Source organism: Protopterus annectens, chromosome 6.part0, assembly GCF_019279795.1.
Source record: "Protopterus annectens isolate FY-2018-M chromosome 6.part0, PAN1.0, whole genome shotgun sequence".
NCBI classification, from domain to species: Eukaryota; Metazoa; Chordata; order Ceratodontiformes; family Protopteridae; genus Protopterus; species Protopterus annectens.
In genome coordinates this window covers 21396804-21419255 of record NC_056737.1, presented here as the reverse complement: position 1 = coordinate 21419255, position 22452 = coordinate 21396804, and the positions used below count along the sequence as shown (strand labels likewise).

The 22452-nt window shown below is 40.2% G+C and overlaps 1 protein-coding gene across 2 annotated transcripts in view; it reads left to right on the top strand.

Annotated features, from left to right (window-relative positions):
* STRN3 (striatin 3) overlaps window positions 1-22452 on the top strand; it is a 1528247-nt gene that overhangs the window by 1275350 nt on the left and 230445 nt on the right. For both annotated transcript variants that reach the window (XM_044073816.1, XM_044073815.1), the window contains one exon: window positions 14742-14909. In XM_044073816.1, coding sequence (XP_043929751.1) covers window positions 14742-14909 — 168 coding nt within the window. The remainder of the gene's footprint in view (window positions 1-14741; window positions 14910-22452) is intronic.

Here is a 22452-nt window from a genome sequence, read left to right as displayed (position 1 = left end):
GTCCTAAGGAACTTGTCTCTATGCCCAGCTTGTACCTTACCTCAAATACCTCCTCTACTGTCCCAGAAAAACAATCAGATCCTGTACAGCCAACTCAGGACTTTAAACCTGGCAGCGTGGTGGATAATGTAGTCATACAAAACACACCTCTCAGTAAAGCTGTGATGGATGTCATTTTGGAAGCCAGAAGGCCTAGTACTAGAAAATCTGCTGGAAAATGGAAGAGATTCTGTGCTTGGAACCAGGCACAAGGAACTGATACAGCTGTACCAAATATCCCTCAGATTTTGCAATACTTAACTGAGATGCTGGACAAAGGCCTATCTTTTTCATCAATTAAAATGCATGCCTCTGTCATTTCGGCTCATTACAATACAGAGTCACCAATCTTTTCTCATCCTTTATTAAAACAGTACCTCAGAGGAGCCAAAAATTTAAGGCCTCCAAGGAGATCTCCAGCACCTGCATGGGACCTCAACTATGTCTTGGAAAAACTCACCCTGCCGCCTTTCGAGCCAGCTGCTACTGCTGATATAAAGTTTTTATCTTGGAAAACAGCTCTGCTCCTAGCAATAACTTCTGCAAGACGAGTTTCAGAGCTACAGGCACTCATGGCTGTGGAACCTTTTATCATGTTTTATCCAGACAGGATTTCTCTGAGGACAAACCCAACATTTATCCCTAAGGTGGTGTCCAGTGTGGCTCTTAACCAAAGAGGAGAGAATTCTGCATTCTTTGGACATACAGAGACAGCTTAGGTTCTACTTGGACAGAACCAAAGTTTTCAGGAAGACAGAGCAGTTACTAGTGGCATATGCTGCAGGATCACAAGGAAAAGCTATCTCAAAGCAGACTATTTCAAAGTGGATAGGCCACTGCATTCGTTTCTGCTATTTTCACCATGGCAAGCCAGTGCCTAAGGGCATTAGGCCACATTCAGCCAGAGCTGCAGCCACTTCAGCAGCCTTTCTCAGGGGAGTACCAACAAAAGACATTTTAGAGGCTGCTACTTGGAGTTCAATGCACACCTTTACAAAGCACTATCATCAGCCACTCTACTCTAAATCCAGGGTAGGCTTTGCCACTGCAGTTCTGCAGGGCCTCATAGCCGCTCCTAGTGCTGTTTAGCTCCAGCCTCCCAACCATAGCTTTGGGACTCTACCCAAATGTAATGACTGCAACAGTGAAACACAAAGAACATAGTACAGTTGTGTACACTTACCATAAATCTAGATGTTCGAGTGTATTCACTGTTGCAGTTCAGGTTACCCACCCGCCATCCCCTTTTTTTCTGCTGGAGCTTATCTTTCCTTCTCTGATTTATACAACCTATGTGGTGTATTTGCTTGTAGATGAAGGTAAAGTTTATATTGGTGCATGTATTTTTATGTATATATACATTTTGGCTGCCTATTTAGAGGGCACCTGACATCTGAGGCAAGAAAAACTGAAGAAAATGGTGTCGGCTGCTTCTTTTATACCCCTGACGACCTGACATCAGGGAAGGGCCGACAGCAGCCGACACAGGACCCAAGACTTTGGAATTCAGTCCGACTGAGGGCAGCCTGCCAGCAGGATTACCCAAATGTAATGACTGCAACAGTGAATACACTTGAACATCTACATTTATGGTAAGTGTACACAACTGTACTGTGGTCTGAGGTGGAAAGTCCCTTTGAGAAGGGCTTTGGATAGCTTGTGTGACATTAATTTTCACCTTGGCTTTGAAGGATTGAACATAGAGATGGCGGCAAGTTGTACCCGAACTGTAGCCACCACAGCTCCTTTATTGAAAAGCATAGTCAAAAATTCTAATATAGAGGACATGGGGGCTTGGTTGGGATCAGTGTTATTTTGAGAAGCCCATATAGAAAATCTCCTCCATTTGCTAAGGTATAACTTCCTGTTGGAAGATTTACGAGAGGATGTTAAATATGCTGTGTTTCGTTTCAAAGGTTATGGAACCTGGCTATGTTGGGAACTGGTGCAGCCAAGCTGTCAGTTTTAGGAACTGAAGAGAGGGATGAAGAGCTCCCGACGAATGCGTCAGGAGGTCTGGAACTTGATCCAGAATCCAAGGCTCTTCCAACAGATGAAGTAGAAGGAAGAGGAACCAAATCTGATGAGGCCAGTGAGGGGCTATTTGAATGATGGTCCTTCCCAGGGCTTTTGCTTTCTGTAATACTTTGGGTATTAATGGAATTGGTGTGAATGCATAGAGGAGACCCAGAGGCCAATCGAGTACGAGTGCGTCCCTTGGGGAATCTGCCGGAGAGGTTATCAGGGCAAAGTAGCTTCTGAATTTTGTGTTCATGTGGGAAGCAAAATGGTTGCAGCAAGGCTGGCCCCACCTGCGCAAAATTCTCTCCGCTATCTCTTTTTTGAGGGACCACTCGTGAGGCAACAAAATTGCTCTGCTCAGTTTGTCTGCATCCTCAGGATGTGCATTGCTACCAGAAAGCGCTGGGTAGATGTAGCCCACTGCCATACTCTTAGGGCCTCACGGCAAAGGGGATAGGACCTGCTTCCTCCTTGTTTGTTCAGGTACCAGACCACTGACATGTCCGTCTGAATCGCAATTGTCTTCAGAGGGAGAGAGTCCTGAAAGTACTGCAATGCCAAAAGTACCACTCTCATCTCCAGGACATTGATATGCAGATGTGACCCTTGTTTGGTCCATGTGCCTTGGGCTTTTCTTCCCTGAAAATGCCCCCCAACCCCACCCTATCAGGGAAGAGTCCGTGGTCACTGTGGCTGCTGGTGAGGGTAGGATAAAAGGACGACCTATCGTTACTTGGAGAGGTCAGCTACCACTGAAGATCCTTTTTGCATGTGTTTGTCACAATTATAAGATGAGACATTGGGAGCTCTTGATAAGACCATTGAGTGAATAACAGCCACTGTAGAATCTGCATGTGCATACGACCCAGCGGTATCGCTATTATTGCAGCTGCCATCATGCCTAACAACTTTAGCACTTCTGATGCTGGAGCCTTGTCTCTGGATATGATGTTCTGGACTTGTTGACAAAGTAGTAAAACTCTTTCTGCTGAAAGTTTTAAAGTGGTGGTGGTGTCCAATTCTTCTCCAATAAAGACAATATGTTGCAATGGCAACAAAGCAGATTTTTCTGAATTTATGGTAATGCCCAGATGATTGCAGAGTGGTGTCCCTGGCTTGCATTAGCTGATGCCTGGTGGTAGCAGTGAGGAGCCAATCGTCTAAGTACAGAAACACCTGGAATCCTAAATGCCTCAGTTGAGCTGTGACCACTGCCATACATTTGGTGAATACTCTGGGGGCTGTAGTGAGACCAAAGGGCAGGGCTCGAACCTGGTAATGATTGGCTTACAGCTGGAAGTGCTGATGATCCCTGGATGGTCCGGCCATTTTTATATGGTAGTACACATCCTGTAGATCTGTCAAGCACATCCAGTTGTCTTTCCCTATGAAGGGAAGTATTGACTGAAGCATGACCATCCGGAACTTCTCTTTCTTGACAGATCTATTTAGTCTGCTGAGGTCCAAAATAGGTCTCAAGTCCCCTGTCTTTTTTGGAACTAAAAAGAATCTTGAGTAAGTTCCGGATCCTGTCTGGTCTGCTGGGACTGGTTGGATGACTGTTTTTCTTAGCAATGTTTGGACCTCTACTGTTGCTTGTTCTTTGTAACTGGATGGAACATCCGGGATTTTTGTTGTTAATGGAAGGGGAGTGGCGAAAGGAATGAAATATCCTCTGGAAACTATACTTTGTACCCAGTTGTCGTTTGTTAATTTGAGCCAGGTATCTGGATGCAAAGATGCCTCCAGAGCAGGATAGTCGGGCCTTCTTTCAGGAGCGCTGGTAGGGCTTCCCAAAGAACTAGTCTCATCACCCTGGTTTTGCGGACCCCCTCTGCTGCGAGGGTGGCATCTTCCATTATTTCCCCCTCCTCTGCCCCTAGAGGGGGTTTCACCACGTGTGTCCAGAAAGCCTCCTTGGGGAATCTGCCGGAGAGGTTATCAGGGCAAAGTAGCTTCTGAATTTTGTGTTCATGTGAGAAGCAAAATGGTTGCAGCAAGGCTGGCCCCACCTGCGCAAAATTCTCTCCGCTATCTCTTTTTTGAGGGACCACTCGTGAGGCATCTCCTTTTGACCCTTGGGGTAGGGTCTAGTAGGGGTGGAAAAACGGACTCCGACAGCAGACAGAGTCTTTCCTTCCTGCTCACACCTGGTCAAAATTTCCTTACCTTTGGTCCCAAAAAGGGACGAGCCATAAAAAGGGGTGTTGACAAAGGATGACTTAAAGGGCTCCACAAAGGAACACAAGCATATCCAGGAGTGCCTCCTGAGAGCAATTCCTGTACCCACTACCCTACTCATTCCATCAGCTGCAAATGAAATGAGACACATGGACGAGTTCACTATGGAATTGAGGGTTGCAAACTGGGAGGTGACTTTGTCTGAAGCTCCTGCAGCTACCATACTCTGAAAAGTATCTCCAAGCTCCTTTTAGGAGGTCTCTTTGCAGTCTCTTAAAATGTGTGAGATAGTTCAGTGAACGCATGGCAGAAGTCGCTGAACTGTACATGCGCTTCCCATATCTATCCATGATCTTAGAGTCTCTGTTAGGATGGATAAAGGAAGAAATTTCTGACATCTCCTTTTTGGTGGCTGCCGCCACCACCATGGCATCAAGTGGCACTCCTGTGGTGAGAAAAGACTTATCCTGGGGGGTAGAAATAAACTTATTGGGCCTCCTAGGGACAGGCTCCATGGTATCTGGAGACTCCCATGTCCTTCATGAGACCAGCTCGATGAGCTCATCGAAGGGCGGAGACACCTAAGAGGTGGAGGGTTGAGACCCGAAAGCCTTCAGGAGAACAGACTCATCTTAAGTAGGGTTGGTGGACTTCCAGCCACCCCTCTGCCTAAGGATTTCTAATATCTCAGCAAATTAGATATCTTCAGAGGGGGACGATTGGGACCCTTGTGATTAATCTAAGTCGGTATCGGACATGAGAGACTCCTGTGGGGAGTCTAGGTGCTTCCTCTTGCAAATTCTCTTACTAGGAACCTCATCAGTGGAAAGTTCTGGTAAGATTTCGTAAGAGCAGGAGCCACCCAGTGAGGCTTCCTGAGGCTCAGGGTCTCTACACTTCGAAAGGATCTGTGAGGCAGAAGTGGACACAGGTGCTTTTGGGGAAGAGGTAGTTGGACCTGAAGTTGTAGATGTCTTGGGAGACATCACTCTCCTCATGGCTTCAAAGGCACCTCTGCTCCAATGAGAAGTGACAGCTGGAGCCAAAGAAACCACCGATCCCCTCTGCACCAGAACAGTGGGCTCCGAACCAGAGGTAGAAGCCGAACTCATCCGAGCCGAGGCCTCGAGAGGCAAAGTCGGAACAGACAGGTTAGTCTGACTATCCTTCCTGGACCCGGTCAGAGAGTGCCGGCTCCTAGACTCCTCGATAGACACCGAGGAAGTCCGAGTAAATGGAACTGATGGCACTGGCATCGGCTCCGAAGGCTCAAAAATCATCAGGTCTGACTCCAAATGACCGGTATGGCTCGGAGGAGGAAAGAAGTCAATGGCATTAAAGTTTTCTGCTCCGAAACCACTTGGGTCAGAGCCGATAAAAATTTACCAAACACACCTGTAGCAACGTCTGCACTACACGATCCACATCCAAATTGGATAGGCTGATTGAGGACCAAGATGAATGTATGGATGGAGGCACTGACTGGAGAATGGGAGACTTTAATACTTCGGATACTGGTTCCAGGACCAGCTCCGAAAAGCCAGGATGCTCTGTGGAGCCGACGTTTTTTTCAATTTTGTCACATCAGAAGAAGCCGCGTTAGAAGACTTTGAAGACTTGCTAGATTTATCCTGGTTACTCAAAGCTTCCTGAAATGAAGATTTTAGAAGTCCTCTGTCTATGAGTTTTCTTTTACTCTTGCGAAGAACTCTGGAGGAAATTGAATGGTAAATGTAGCAGCTTTCTTGCAAGTGCAAGGCTCCAAGACAATCAACATAATTAACGTGACTATCTGACATAGACATCTTCCGTCCACATTTTAGACACCTTTTAAAGCCTGACTTAGGATGCTTGTCTTTCTCCTGGTCAGCCATAATAAAATCTACAGTATCAAAAAAAAATGTACTGTACTTTTAAAGAGCATACACACACAATTTTAGTAAGCCCTAAACAATAAATGGGCGGTATAAGAAAAAACTGTGAATTAACTATAACTATTCAAAAGCACTCGCACATATGTGTAAAGTTTGAGTCTTATTTAAATTACAAAGCTATATAACTATGATAATATTATAAAGGCACACCAAGAGGGAAGGGAATATTAAAGGCCTATAAAAAACGAAGGCCAAAAGGAGAAGAAATATATTACTAATAAGCTATTAAAGTTATGACTATGAAAACTATCTCTAACTATTATAAGAAATAAATTTAGCAAGTTATAAGAAAAAAGCTATATTAGCCTGAGCTGTGCTAAGACACCTCTGATTTGTTGCAGTGGTAAACTAGATTTGGGATAACTCAAAGTGCATCGTGAGATATAGGGACTTGGCCTCGAGCTGTCTGAAGACCTCGAGGTTTGTAGTAGGCCGACTTTGAGCCAAGGATCGGGTCCGAGCCCATCTGTAAGAATGAACGGCGAGATAGAACTACTTTACATTGATGGTTTTCAGGATGGGTTATTCAGCAGAGTATCTTGGACAAAGGAAAAGCGGAGCACTTATATTGCAAGAGGAGCTCCAGTAGTGATAGAACAAGATAAAAAAGGATAATGGCAGATTTGTAGTGCTAGTGCTAAGGGGCTACTGGCAAGAGTGGGGGGATTTACACTGACATGTATTTATATTCCACTTAAAACTGCTGTAATGGCACTTGAGAAAATTCTGAGGGAAATAATCAATTTTTAGCAAGGACTATTACTTGTAGGTGGGGACAGGAATTTGATTTGCAATAGTAAAGATGTGTCTGGGGGGTGTAGAATGGAAATTATAGCAAAAGAGGGTAGATTTTTGAAGAAATTTATGAACATATTTGGCATGGAAGATGTGAATTCAGTACTAGGAGTTCAGGGTGAACTTGTATAGTATTCTCCAAGATACAAAAACTGGGCTAGGCTAGACAGAATTTACTTTTCTCAAGAACATGTGCATTTAATTGAAGATTTTGATACATACCCAATAACTATTTCAGAACTTGCACCAGTAATAACTAAAATAAAAACACAGGGTAATGAAATAAAAATGAGACACTGGCGCTTTCCCACCTATCTGTTAAAAAGACAGGAATTTAAGGAATGGGTAGTGGAGATTATTCAGAAGCTATTAGGATAGAAATTTCTTCTGAAAAAATAGCTAGGGAGCAGGATAAAATTAAGGTGAAGTTTAAAAATAGGGTGAAAATAAAAGAAAGGGCGCTATGGTTAAGAAGTAGCAAGAATTATTTAGAGAGACTGACAAAAATTTAAGTATTGTCGAATAGGGGGAATCTCAGAACAAGAAAAGGATCGACTGCAAAATGCTAAGTAGAAAGTAAGGGATTACCTTGATAATATGTACAAGTTTAGAAAGACTGCTGTTAAGCAGCTGTTTTTTGATGATAACACTACAACACACGTTTTTAGCACTAAAGCTTTTAGCACAATGACTCAGGCAACAGAAAGTAGAAAGGACTGTTGCCAAGCATAGGGAGCCTATAACAAGGAAAGTAACAAGGGATCCTGTCGTAGAAGTATTACAAATATTTCAGAAATTCTATGACAGTCTGTATAAAGCAGAGAAATGTGGAAATCAAGCAAAGGTACAAATGGAAATGTTTATGGAAGAATTAAATATGCCAAGGTTAGAGGTAGACAAGGCTCAATTACTAATGGTTATGATAGGAGATTAGATAAAAATTATGATGTATAACCAATCTACAGGAAGATCCCCAGGAATAGATAGTATTCGTGTGGAAGCTAGGAGGAAAAATAGGATAAAGATATGGAAAGTTTTGTTTAAGAATATTTTAAGAGGAGAAGTCCCAACATCCTGGAAGAATGCAGTGGCATCTGTAATACCTAAAGAGGGTAAAGATCCTTCGGACCCAGCTTCATAAAGCCCATTTCAGTACTAAACCATGATTATAACGTGTTCATGTCTATAATGGCTAAAATAATTGCAAAAATAATGCCAAAATTGATAGCTGTGGATTAGTGTGGTTATGTGGGGATGGTAAACATTTCACAACATTAACAGGACATTGAATGATGATCGAAAGGGAAGCAGAACGTAAGAAAATACTATTGTTGGTTGGTCTAGATGCAGAAAAAGCATTTGACAGAGTAAGCTGGGACTTTGAGCAGGGCATTGGAATCATTTGTATTTCCTGAAAATAATGTAAGGTTGACTTGGAGACTATATGAGAGATCAGAGGTGAAAATTAAAGTGGGTGAGTCCTTTTCTGATAATTTCTACTTGAGAAGAGGAACCAGGCAAGGGTGCCCTCTTTTCCCCTTTGTTATTTGCGTTATATTTAGAACCATTGGCAAAGAAAATAAGGGACTCAGAAATTCAAGGATATAATTGGTATGGTAGTCAAGGAAAACTGGTTGTATTTGCAGATATTATTTTATACCTGACAAAACTACAAAGAAACATTACAGTGTTGTGGAACATTTGGAGACAGTTTCATATCTTTTCGGGATACAACATTAATGATGCAGAAACAAATGTAATAGCAGTAAATTGTGTACCCACACATGGATTGGTTCAGCACTATCCATATTTATGGGGACATGATAAAATTAAGTGTTTAGGAGTATGGATTAAAATGATTATGCTGTGGCAGCTAAGGATATGTGGGAAGAAAGTAAACAAAAGGTAATACAGAAACTGAGAAAATAGAGGATTTGTAATATGGATAGTAAGATACAAGCGGTTAAAATGTTTTTAGTCCCATTAGTCTTATACATAGGTCAGGCATATTTTTTACCAACCAGAGAAGAAGTTGTGGATAGCAATTAACAAAGAGCTGAAGGACTTTATCTGGGAGGGGAAGATGGCAAGACTCAAGTAGGATAAGCGGGTTCTTCCAGTACAGCAGGGCATATTGGGATTACCCGATTTGAAGAGGTATTTCAGAGCTTCACAGTTAAGTCTCCTATACATAGTAGAAGCAGAAAACTATAATTCAAAGTGGAAGGGGATGATGAAATGGGGGGGGGGCTGAAGAAACTAAGAGAGACTGGGATTTTGGATGCAGGCCTTTAAGGAGAATAATAATCATACAGGATATTATGAGAACAACATTAATCATACCGAATATTATATCTATAAAGTAGCAGAAAGTATCCTAAGAACTCAGTCAACACAGGAATGGAGAAAGGAGATACTGTCGATAGGGATGACTGCAATTAGGCATATAGACAGTAGGCAAGAGGGGGTTGGAATTTATTGGAGAAAATTGGCAAAGGTGCCAAGGTACTGAGAGTAAATAACTAGAGAGGAAAAGATGATAGAATGGGAAGATGCTAAGAATGTATTTGGACTGCAGGTTAGAGATTGCCTTCCCTATCAAGGATTGATATCCAAGTATAGGGAAAGGGAAAGAAATGGGGGGGGGGGGTCATCAGTGAAGGACCAGCACTGATAGATTTCTTAGTAGAGTCTAGAACAGAAGCTACAATTAAAAAGGAATAATTTGTAGACCATATAAAATATTGGATGATAACTATAACAGTCAGTCAGAAGAGGTTAGAAAGGACTGGGAAGAGAGACTGGATAAGCAACTCACAAAGAAACATATGATATATGTATGTCTCCCAAATATGCAGCAAAGTCTAGAAGATTTAGGATTTTTGCTTGGAGGTGTTTACAGAGATTTTATACTCAAATGGACACCAGAGAATTTTTCCTCAGGTAGACAGCAAATGTTGGAGGTGTGACAGGGAAGCAAGAGGTAATTGGGAACATTTTCTGAGAGTGAAGTGAGTTGGCAGACTTTAAGGATTCCCTGCAGGGTGGACTGTCAGAGATTCTGGGTGGGCAGATTGCTGTGACAAGGGAGATGATTTTTCTGAGCTATGATACAAAATTGGAATTGCCTAGACATGGTAAGACTTTCCATGTCTAATTGTGGTGGCTGACAAAAAGGCAGTTACTAGAACATGGAAATCAAAATGTAAACCAATTGTACTAGAAGTAGTGAATATAGTATCGGAGGTAAAACAACTCAAACTGAGATCTTTAGAAAAGGGTAGGAGCAAACTACATAGGAAAAAAATGGGAATTGTGGGAACAATGCATACAGGGGAGGAATGAGGTTTAAAAGAAGGCAGGACTTAAATGAGCTATGTAATGTCTGACTGAAAATGATTGGGTAGATTATAAGTGATGTATAATGTTTGCAACTGGGAATGTGTCAGTAAGGTTTGTGATGTAAAATGCTTGCAACTAGGATTGTGTTGGTGTGGATTGTTTCCATTTATATAAATGTATGACTGTGTATGTCGTAAATGATGGTTTAATAAGGGTGTTTCTTGTTAAAAAGAAAAAAAAGGCAGGAATTGAATAATTTATGTAACGTTGTTTAGGTTATATGATATATATAGCAATATATGTGAAGTATGTTGTTTGAAAATGTGAACTTGTTAATACAGTGATTGCTTTGATATAAATGTAAATCTGCCTATGTCACAAGTGATAATTCGGTAAAGGTGTTAGAAAAATTACTAAGCATCTCATCCAGAGGACGACAAATTCTAGACTGCAGTACCCTTCCCCCTTAAAGTACAACACAGTACCAGCAATCCATTTACATGCTCTGGGAGTAGAACCCACAGCCTTCTGCGTCAAAAGGAAGTATGCTACCTGTTGGCTACTAACAATGTTGTTCAGGTCTATAGCCCAAAAGTGATGCCATTTGCTAAACAAAACAGTTGCATATTGTAAACAGATTACAAAAAAATAACATGAGCAGCAGTGAACTTCTCTTCCCTTGGAGCTGACAATTCCCTGAAAATGCACGAAACTCTGTTCCTTGAAAATGCAGCTTGGTAGTTGAGGTAGAGGATTCAGGTTCTTGTTTCCTGTAGTTAAAGTACATGGTTTGAGCCTCAGCAAATTACTAACCACCTGTTATCCCTAACTAGGGCGTTACACTCCCCTGCCTACCATACCTGTCAACTTCTTAGTGCAAGAAATCTGGACAAAGCCTAAAATAAATAGGGTTAGATTTTAAATATGCTCTCATGAACTTAGAAAGTTGCTAGAGTAACAGGATTTGTGTGTGTATGCATTTTTCTGAAGGATATGAAGTCTGAAACTCAAATGTCTGTCATTATGTAATAACTTCACTCCTCAGTGATTTTCCAGAAAGTCACAAATTTATGAGGAACAGACCAAAAATATGGGGCAAAAATCTGGATATTCTGCAAAAATCTAGAGAGTTGAGAGGTATGGTACCTACCGCTTACACACGCACGTGCACACACACCCCTAACTACCTTCCTACCTTTTAAACGCACACACACCCGTACCTACCTACCTTTTACACCCCACCACACCCACACACCTACCTACCTACCTCACACACAAACTCCTACCACTTACTTGTCCATCTGTTGTATGCAGTCCTGATATTCAGATTCCACAAGCACAGAAGATGAAGACATAAACAGGTCGCACACACCTGTTGTGTCTGTGTGACTAGACGCAAAGGTCATTATTAAATATGAACATCCAAAGGTGTTTTTTTTTTTTTTTTAAATTAAAAATCTCCCGGCTAGCAGGCCCCCTCTCAGCCACTGGGCCATAGGCGACTGCCTTGATTGCCTAGTGCTGGGTCCGGCTGTGATCCGAGGAGAAGTTGTTCACAACGATTAACAAAGACTTGAAGGAGTTTATCTGAGATGGAAGGATTGCAAGAATTAAGTGGTATAAGTTGATCATTCCAATAGAACAAGGTGGTTTAGGATTACCTGATTTGAAGGGACATTTTAGAGCTACACAGTTAAGGCTTATGTACATAATATAAGCAGAAGGTTATAATTCATCTTGGAAAGGGATTATGATAAAGCAAGAGGGAAGTTCAAGAAATTGAAAGAGAGTGGGATTTTGGGTACATATCCTTAATGAGAATAATAGTAACCATACTTTATTTATTTGACATTTGTTTACTGGGAAAGTCTGACTGGGTATGAGCCCATTTTCAGTGGAAGCCCAGGGAGAAACGCTCCACAGTACACACAAAGAGGATTAAATTGAACATTGGTTACAAATATTAAGACAATAATTGAAGTAGTACAATATGTGAAATACAATAAAAGAAAAATAAGCAAAATATAAAGGCAAGCAATAAAGCTGACCATATATACAAGGTAGAAGATCCTGATATGCATGTCATGAGCGATATACTTTTTTCTGGTAGGAGAACCAGGTAATAAATTTTAGTCAAATTCTGGGATACAGAAAGGTTAGTGTAAGAATATAAAGAAAGGACATTAGAATGTTAAGGAATTAAAGTGAGGTGAGGCTAGAAAGTAGGTAAAGCAGGAAAGAAGTAGGGTATATCAAGAGAAAGTCTATTAAGAGTGGGGAAGAAGGGGACAGAAGAGAGTACTAAGGTGGCAAGGAGCATGGGCAGATCAATTATTGTTTAGATGTTCTTTCAGCGTACACTTGAAGGAATAGTAGTGGGGTACAAGTCTGATTGCTTCTGGAATGCTATGCCATGATTTGGCAACACAGTGAGAGAGTACAGATTAACTCCGTTAGATCTTTGAGGTTTGCAAATGGATAGTAGATACTTGTGACAGGAGCATAGGTCACGAGATTGAATATAGTGTTGCAGTAGTGGTGATGCAGTTTGCGAAAATTAGTTGTAGTACAGTAATTTGTGAGTTAATGCTGGTTGATTAAAGGTGAGAAGGTGGGGTAATTAGAGCCAATTTAGGGACTTGAGAGCATAGCAATGGTAGTAGCAAATTTAGCTCTTTATTATGACATCGACTAAATTTTGCTTTGAGAGAAAAGTGAAGATTGGTTAGGATAGGTGAGGCGTATAGAAGGGGGGAGGGTAAGAGATAGGTGGTTGCAAGGGTTACTCTTGTGGAGCTGGAGGTGAATTGCTTAGCCCTGTACATCATGCCCATTTTTTGATTTGTTGTTTTATGATGTTGCTGATATGTAGGTCAAACTTAAGATTGTTGTCAGTAGTTACACCTAACAGTTTTGTATGTGACACCGCATTAAAGTATTGTTCTAAGAAGTAATGGCAAAGTTAGCAGCATCTGAAGAAAAGTGTTGGTAAGAGTAGTAGAAGTGTAGAGTTTCTGGGTTAGTAAATGGTTGTTAGTGAGCCAAGACTCAATGGAATTGAATACTTCTTGCATTAAACTCTGTAGATAAGACAGAGTCCTGGCAGAGCCAATTAATGTAACATCATCAGCATATTGAATTAGGGTGGCTTGTTTGCTGGCAGTATTAAGATGGTTAATAAAAAGTGTTAAAGGAAAAGCTAGTGGTGATTCTTAGAACTAATCCTTCATTCGTATCCAGAGTCGATTCTGATTTTGCTTTAAATCAGTCTGTTCATCTCCCTCCTTTCTTTCCCACCTGTGAATAGAGGAGAGAGAATTCTGCTTGCCCACAGGCAACTCTGATTCTACCAGGACAAGACTAAATGTTTCAGAATGTCATATAACTTTGGATTTCTTTTGTAGGTATGAAAAAAGGGCACACATTATCCATGCAAACCATATGCAGATGGTTATTCCAGGGTTTTCAGTTCTGCTGTTGTCTCCATGGGACCCGCATCCCCCAGAATGTCAAGGCACACTCCATAAGAGCTGTGGCTACTTTTGAGGCCTTTTGGAAAGGGATGGACTTCAGAGCTGTTCTGTAGGTAGCAACTTAGTCCTCAGTGCACATTTTTGCTAAACACTAAATACACAGATTTTCCAGAACAGGGTATGCAAGCTCTGTTCTCCCGGGTCTTCTGGACTCTGGACCAGCATCAGCTACCCTTTCTGTTTAAGCTTTTGCAGTCAACACATACATCTTTGTGCTGCAGAAACAATGATACTGAACACTGTACAATTGTGTAAGCAAACTTATCATAACTGTAAATGTTTACATAGATCACTTTTGCAGTACTAACACCCCCCAACCACCACCATCCCTCCATATTTTTCTTTCTTTAAACCAGGCCAGGGTGGGGTCCCAGTCACTACTGTCCCCTTTTTGTCTGACATGATGCAAGTTAACTGATTTTTACATAAGATTTGGCTCCAGCCTCCCATTTTGAGGCAAGAAAGCTCTGAAATCTGGTATCTTGCATTCTGTTTATAATAGCATCCCTTTCATGCTTCAATGGAAGTATAGTGCACAAGGAAGACTCCCAAAAGCTTTTGTTTGTTGACTGGAGAAGCAATATCTTTGTCAAGATACAGGCCATACAACTTTATGCTACTACCATGGTGATCTTTTCTAACATTTACTTTATGGTAAGTTTACCTAGACAATTCTAATTTCTTGCTCTATAAAGGGAAAGTCTCTGAGTCATAATTTGGGTAATATTTTGTTAGATAACCGAATTGTTTTATCTGCAATTATTCTGTATTCTTGACATTTGCTATATTTTATCTCGGTTAAGTCAGTTTTTGTTTACCTTGAAATCAATACGGTAGTTTCTGTTCTAAGTATTGCATTTATTGTATGGCCTTATGAAACTTTTTCTCTTCACAGATCCAAGTACGCTTGTTGGTACGTTGAATGGTCACACAGATGCAGTCTGGGGCCTTTCATATAGCAGCATAAAGAAGCGTTTGTTATCTTGTTCTGCAGATGGAACAGTTAGGTTATGGAATCCTCCTGAAAAGTCACCTTGTTTAAGCACTTTTAAAGGGGACAAAGGTTAGTATGATGCAAGGTCTTGCACCCTTTTTTGTGAATGTTACTGGCTTTTAATTGGCAAGTTGCAAAATTAATGTTGTTGTTTGTCTTTCGGCTTTTCCCAGTTAGGGGTTGCCACAGCGGAACTCCATTCCGCTAATGATTGGCAGTAGATTTTTTTCACAAACGCTGAGGTGCCAGCTCGACATCCAACCTTCAATGAAGGCACGCTCATTTTCGCATGTCTTTCGAATGCCCACCCAAATGTGGGGAGGACATGCAGACTCCACACAGAAGGTACTCCCCACACTCCAGCCAAGAATCGAACGGGAGAACCTCTTGCTGTGAGGCAACAACGCTACCGCTGCACCACCTACAAAATTAATAAGGATCTAAAAAAAAAATAAACACTGGAGATGTTCCCTTGGTGGCAAAATAGTTAATGGAGTTTTAGCACTTTTGTCCTTTTCATTATAAGACTTCATCAGAAACATAATCACATAATAGTTTGAAAGCAAACCTTTCTTACGTCAGAATGTTAAGATCGGTATTAACAGTGTATTGAAAATCTGGGCAGACAAACTACAATAATCATATTTTATCTTTAATTAGTATGGTTGTACTGGATGGTAAACTGAGTCAGATGTATATAGCTTTTAAATATTCATTATATTTAGACATATATTTTTTATGTATTCTTGTATATATTTTTTTAAAATTTGTCCGTGTGTATGTGTGCAGGTGTGTGTGTGTGTGTATGTATATGATAATGTGTGTGTGTGTGTGTGTGTGTGTGTGTGTATATATATATATATATACACACACACACACTCCCACACCCCCAAAAAAGATGTATACAGCACTAGTATATATATCTCCAAAAACCGTTGTAGTGTAGCATAATGCAAAGAAAGTCCATTGTCATTGTATATAGTCTCAAAATGCTGTTATCAAACAGAAAATCTGCATGCAAAAAATGTAGCCAGAAACTTTCTTTTGAACTTCCCAGTAAATATAAACAGTCTTCAGAGTACTTACTGTTTTCAAGAAGTTAATTCGGCATAAAATAATGTATCCAGAACCTTCCTTTTAAATTTTCAGAAACTGTAAACAGTCTTCAGAGTACTTGCTTTTTTGTAACAGTTAATTCATGAAATAATGTATCCAGAAGCTTCCTTTTAAACTTCCTAGTTTTAATCACACCAGTGCACAAACTATATTAAAATGACACCCTTGTACCAAATGGTTACATTTTAAAGCAGCAGACATCAAACAAACTTCAAAGGCGCACTATTCAGTGCTGCTGAAGAGAGAGACAAAACACCAGACTGGTTTCACCTCATTGGCATCATACATGCAAATAAGTTTAAGCTCAGTGTTTTAACTTTTTTAAAATGTGATGTAAAAGATAAGTAGAAAAGATTCTCCATTTGGATGCAGACTAGAGGGGAAGACCCTTCTCAACCTTCTCTTCCTCGACTATCTGGCAGGCTTGCTTAATGGTGGACTTTCCTTTTCTTCTATTAAAATCCATGCTTCAGCTATTTCAGCTCATTGTTCCTTTGAGCATCCCATTTTCTCTAATCCCTTGATGAAACAGTTCCTCAGGGGAGCTAGCAATTTAAAGCCTCCCAGAAGGGCACCACTCCTGCTTGGGATCTCAATTTTGTACTTGAGAAACTTACTCTGCCTCCTTTTGAACCAGCTGCCGCAGCAGACCTGAAGTTTCTGTTGTGGAAAACTGCCTTTCTTTTGGCTATTACTTCAGCTAGAAGAGTTTCTGAGCTGCAGGCCTTAGTGGTAGTAGAGCCTTTTATCATCATCCATTTGGATCTGGTTTCTCTTCGAACTAATCCCTCCTTTATGCCTAAGGTGGTTTCTAGCCCGTCTCTTAACCAGTCTATCCACCTGCCTACCTTCTTTCCTAATCCTCAGAATAAAAGGGAAATGTTACTGCATTCCCTGGATGTGCATAGACAGCTTAGATTTTACCTGGACAGGACTAAATTTTTTCAAAAGTCGGATCAGTTGTTGGTCAGTTTTGCTCCTGGAGCTCAGGGCAAAGCTATTTCTAAACAGGCCATTTCTAAGTGGATTGCTCATTGTATTCACTTTTGTTACTTACAGCATGGCAAGATTCCTCCTCAGAGTATTAGGACCCATTCTACTTGGGCAGCCTGTACCTCAGCAGCTTTCTTAATAGGTGTACCTACTAGGGACATACTGGAAGCAGCTACATGGACTTCTGTCCACACTTTCACTAAACATTAAAATTTACCCTTGTTTTCTAAGTCCAGGGCTGGTTTTGCCACTGCAGTGTTGCAGGGCATCCTTACCAACCCTTAAACAGTGGGTGTTCCTCCTCCCTTTTGTTTTTTTTCCTGGGGTTTGGGAATCAATCCATTTTGAAAGGACTTCAACAGTGAAACACGAACATAGTTCATTTGTGTACACTTATCATAAATGTAGATGTTTGAGTGTATTCACTGTTGCAGTCCTGGTCCCCCCCCCTTTCCACCACCCCCTTTTTTCCTAGGGCACAGACTGGATTTTCTTTTCCTGGTCTAACTTTTTTGGGGGGCTCCTGGCAGTTAAGGCAAGAAAAATTGAAGAAATGGTATCGGCTGCCTTCTTTTGTACCTGATGTCCTGACGTCCGGCCTAAACCGAAGGCAGCCAACGTCATATACCAAGGACTTTGGTATTCTGGCCGACTGAGGGCTACCGGGAGCCGGATAACCCATTTTTTAAGGACTGCAACAGTAAATACACTCTAACATCTACATTTATGGTAAGTGTACATAACTGTACTTTCTTGCTTGTGCCCATGTTAAATGGGGTTCTAAAATTTCTCTCTGTTTAGCCGCAGACCGTTTGTGTTGGTTTAGTAGTGCTGATAATTACACAGACAAATGTTAAGTAGCAGACATGAAACTGAGTAATATAGGCAGGACTGGGCTTTGGTTAACTGATGCCCTAGGCAGAAATGTTCCACAGCGCCCCCACCACCATGCAGATCCCCCATCCAGGTTACTGGAAAAAGCGCCCCTGCTAGAGCACCGCCCTAGGCAGCTGCCTAGTTGGCCTATGCCTAAGGCCAGCTATGAATATGTAGTAGATATAAAAAGTGTACACACACCTGTTAAAATGCCAGAGTTTTGTGATATAAAAAATGAGACCATAATAAATCATTTCAAAACTTTTCCCACCTTTAACGTGACCTATAATCTGTACAATTCAATTGAAAAACAAACAAATCTGTTAAGGGAAAAAAATATAAAAAAAAAAAATGTACGATACGCTGGTTGCACAAGTGTGCACACCCTTAAAACTAATAAGCACCTTTTGATTTAATTACAACATTCAGTCTTCTTGGGTATACACCTGCCATCAGTTAAAGAGACTGATTAACCCCAAATAAAGTTCAGATGTCCTAGTAGGATTTTCCTGACATTTACTCAGCTGCCTGCTACAGCAAAAGCCATGGTTCGCAGAGAGCTTACAAACCATCAAAGGGCTCTCATTGTTGAAAGATATCAGTCGGGAGAAGGGTACAAAAAAATTTCCACAGCATTGGATATACCATGAAAGAAAGTGAAGACAGTCAACAAAAAGTGGAGAAAATACGGGACAGCAGTGATGTTGCAAAGAACTGGACGTCCCTCCAAAATTGATGAAAAGACAAGATGAAAATGTGTTGTAGTCTGATGAGACCAAGGATGAACTTTCTGACCACAATTCCAAAAGGTACTTTTGGCACAAAAACAGCACTTCGTATTACCAAAAGGACACCATCCCCACAATGAAGCATGGTGGTGGCAGTATCATGCTTTGGGGTTGTTTTCTTCAGCTGGAACTGGGGCTTTAGTCAAGGTGGAGGGAATTATGAACGGTCCCAAATACCGGTCAGTTTTGGCCCAAAAGCTGAAGATGAAGAGGAATTTCACCTTTCAGCACAACAGTGACCTAAGCATACATCCAAATGAAAAGAATGGCTTCACCAGAAGAAAATTAAAGTTTTGGAATGGTCCAGCCAGAGCTTAGACCTCAAGCCAATAGAAAATCTGTGGGGTGACCTGAAGAGGGCTGTGCACAAAAGATACCCTCTCAGATTTGGAGCGCTTTTGCAAGGAAGAGTGGGCAAATATTGCCAAGTCAAAATGTGCCGTGCTGATAGACTCATACCCAAGAAGAATGCTGTAATTAAATCAAAAGGTGCTTCAACAAAGTGTTAGTGTAAGGGTGTGCACACTTATGCAACTAGCATATTGTATGTTTTCTATTTTTTTTTACATTTTTCCTGTAACAGATTTGTTTGTTTTTCAATTGAATTGTACAGGTTATAGGTGACATTAAAGGTCCAATGAAACACCAAGTCAGCTGAACTTCCAAAGGTCTCCTCTGTAATAAATAGCAAAAATATAGATATACGAAAACACCAGACTGAAGACCACCACGATGCTAAAGAGTAACTTCTTTATTCAGGCAAAACAAGATGAGCTCGTTCGCGTACCAAAACCAGTACGCTTCCTCAGATCTGCTTTTACATTGAAAAATTCATCACTTATATACAAGAAAAAATGTTCAATTGATACCAATTAACTTAATAGACATCAATAAATGATTTAAAATAACAGAGCTACTAAAAATGTATTGCAGCATAATAAAACTCCGTATTCATAAAAATGCTTGTTTGGTTCTTTATAATATGTATATTTATATGATTCTGAACCTATTCATTTAAGGTATGTGCAGATGACTATTTAATTCGGTACAATAAAGAATATAAAAAGCGTTTATATGAACTATATAATAAAAAAAGTCAAACAGTAAAAGTGTATATGATATGTAGAATCATTATTATCAGCAAAGGAGTATATACCTTTTATTTTTTAAAAGTCTATATATATGTGGAGGAAAGCGCCACAAAAATTATCCTAAAAACACATATAAATGAAAAAAGCAAAACTAGAGTCAATATTAATAATGTATATGAGGGCACAATAAATTTAAAAACCAGAATATTTCATCTTGAATAATATATAAAATACTTCAAAAATGAAAATATAAATATAAAGTCATAGTTCATGTATTATGAATAAAATAATTCATATAATAGTAAAACTTCTGAAGTAAAGACAGATAAATATCCTATATATTAGATTAAACACTAATAGAAAATGTTTTTATATAAAAAATATATATTAAAAATTATTATATAAAACAAGACGACCCATGTTAGTAGTTTCGGTAGGCTTGATGAAACAAAATCATTATATAGAACACTTATTAAAAAATATATATAAAGAGCATGGCCTGAACATATTGGTAAAAATACAATAAACACTTGAAATAAAGCCAAAAAATGCTATATAGATCCTAGACAGGCAAAAATGACTGAGGCGTCATTTTAAGCTTCGTTTTTTAAGTGTAGACCTAATACTAATATACTGATTAAGGCCAGGTGGATATTGTGCTTTAAATCGTAGTATCCAGGATAACTCAATATTTTCTAATTCATTAAATATGTCACCTTTACGTTTATTGGGTTTGGTGATTTGTAATATCCTGAACCTAAAACTATGTCCAGCATTGTCCTTTATATGTTTAAGTAATGCGTTCTTTATGTCATTCTTTTTTATGTCATGTAAGTGATTATAGATCCTCTCTTTTAATGATCTTGTTGTCATGCCTATATAGAACGCATCGCAGTGACAACAGTCTGCAAGGTATATCAGGTTCGAACTAATGCAAGTACCTTTAAATTTAGGTCTAAAATAAAGATCTATTAGAGGATGCTTAAATTCTTGTTCCTTGGAGATATGAATACACATGTTGCAGGCATTGCATGGGTATGTTCCTGTTTTATGTAGTGAAGACCTCAGGATGACTGGTGGATTATCCTCCCTAAACTTTTCTATACATAGTAACCTTTTTAAATTCTTACTATTTTTATAAACAAACACAGGTCTTTCTCCTAACAGTTTTTTAATGTCTGTATCTGTTTGTAAAATGTGCCAGTTCTTTTTAATGATGTTAGCGATATATTTATTGTCACTGGTATATCTTGTCTGAAAGTTCAGAGCATATTTATTACATCTATCATCACATCGTGTGGTATATTGTCCCATGCTGCTCTCATATGGTGTTTCCATCAACTTTAGAGATTGTTTAACTGAATTAATTAATTTAGGGTCATATCCTCTATCTATGAACATGCATTCTAAATTAGCTATCTGTGTAGAAAAATCTTCAGGGTCACTACATATTTTCTGAACTCTCATGAATTGGCTTTTTATAATATTTTTAAAAACGTGTCTTTGATGCATGCTATTAAATGCTAAAAGCGTGTTTTTCCAGCACGGTTTCCTATAGATAGAAGTGTGTAGGAAACCTGGTGCATCTTTTGTGATGGTAATATCCAAAAAAATTTATCTTTGTGTCAGAATACTCCATAGTGAATCTAAAAAAAGAGGTAGTTGATTCCAAGTATTCAATTAATAATTTAAACTCATCTATGGTCCCCTTCCAGAAATTGAGGACATCGTCGACAAAACGCTTATTAAGTAACATTTTTTGAAAATGGGGATTGTTAAAAGATGTGTATGTTCCCAATAGTGAACAACCAGATTCGCGCAAGTGTTTGCGCAGGGAGTGCCCATGGCCACTCCCCACTGCTGTAAGAAAAGTTCTTTACCATACATAAAGACATTGTTGTTAAGTACTAATTGTAAAAGTGCATTAAGGAGGATCTGGTCCTCATTATTAAATAATTCGCTGTCCTTAATAAGATATCTGATAGCTTCAGTCCCATAGTTGTTCGGAATGGAAGTGAAGAGGATGTTCTTCGTTTTCCATTGCTGCAGTCCTGACTATTGGGTATAGTCCGCGTCCCGTCGGCCCGAATACCAGAGTATAAGGCTGACGTCGGTCAGGGCGCATTAGACTGACGTCAGTACGTCAGGGTACTAATGCGCATGACCGACGTCATATCCTCAGTCTTTTTTGCCGCATGGTCCGATGCAGAAGCAGTTTTGCGAGTGCAGGTTGGCGTTCTGAAATATTTCGAAACCGGAGTTTCAGACCGAAACAGAGTTGGCTAAGTACCCGTTGGGAACATTTTGTTTTTCTTGCCTCAGTATTTTACGGATGTCAGAAAAAGTGAATAACTGTATTTCTTGTGGGAAACAGATACCTCATAGGGATTACCATACCTTGTGTATACCTTGTTTAGGGCCTGAGCACGGCGTTGTTGGTTGCCGCTCTTGTGCTAGGTTTAACAAACGCACTATTAAGAGGAGGTTAGACTGTGCCAGGTTAGTGTTTGGGAAGCGTTGCAATTATAAAATGCCGTCGGATGCTCCGGCGCCGCTTCCTCAAGAAGCGCAAGGACAAAACAGTGAAGCCTAGGGTTGATGAACCGGCAGTCCCGGACGTCGGTTCTTTAGAAGGCTCAGTGGAGCCAGAGGTTTTGCCAGGAGTTTCCATGGAGTCCCAGGCAGAAACTTTACTGTTACAGGATGTGCCTTCTCAGGAGGTAGGCCAGGCTGAGGGGGCTTCTCAGG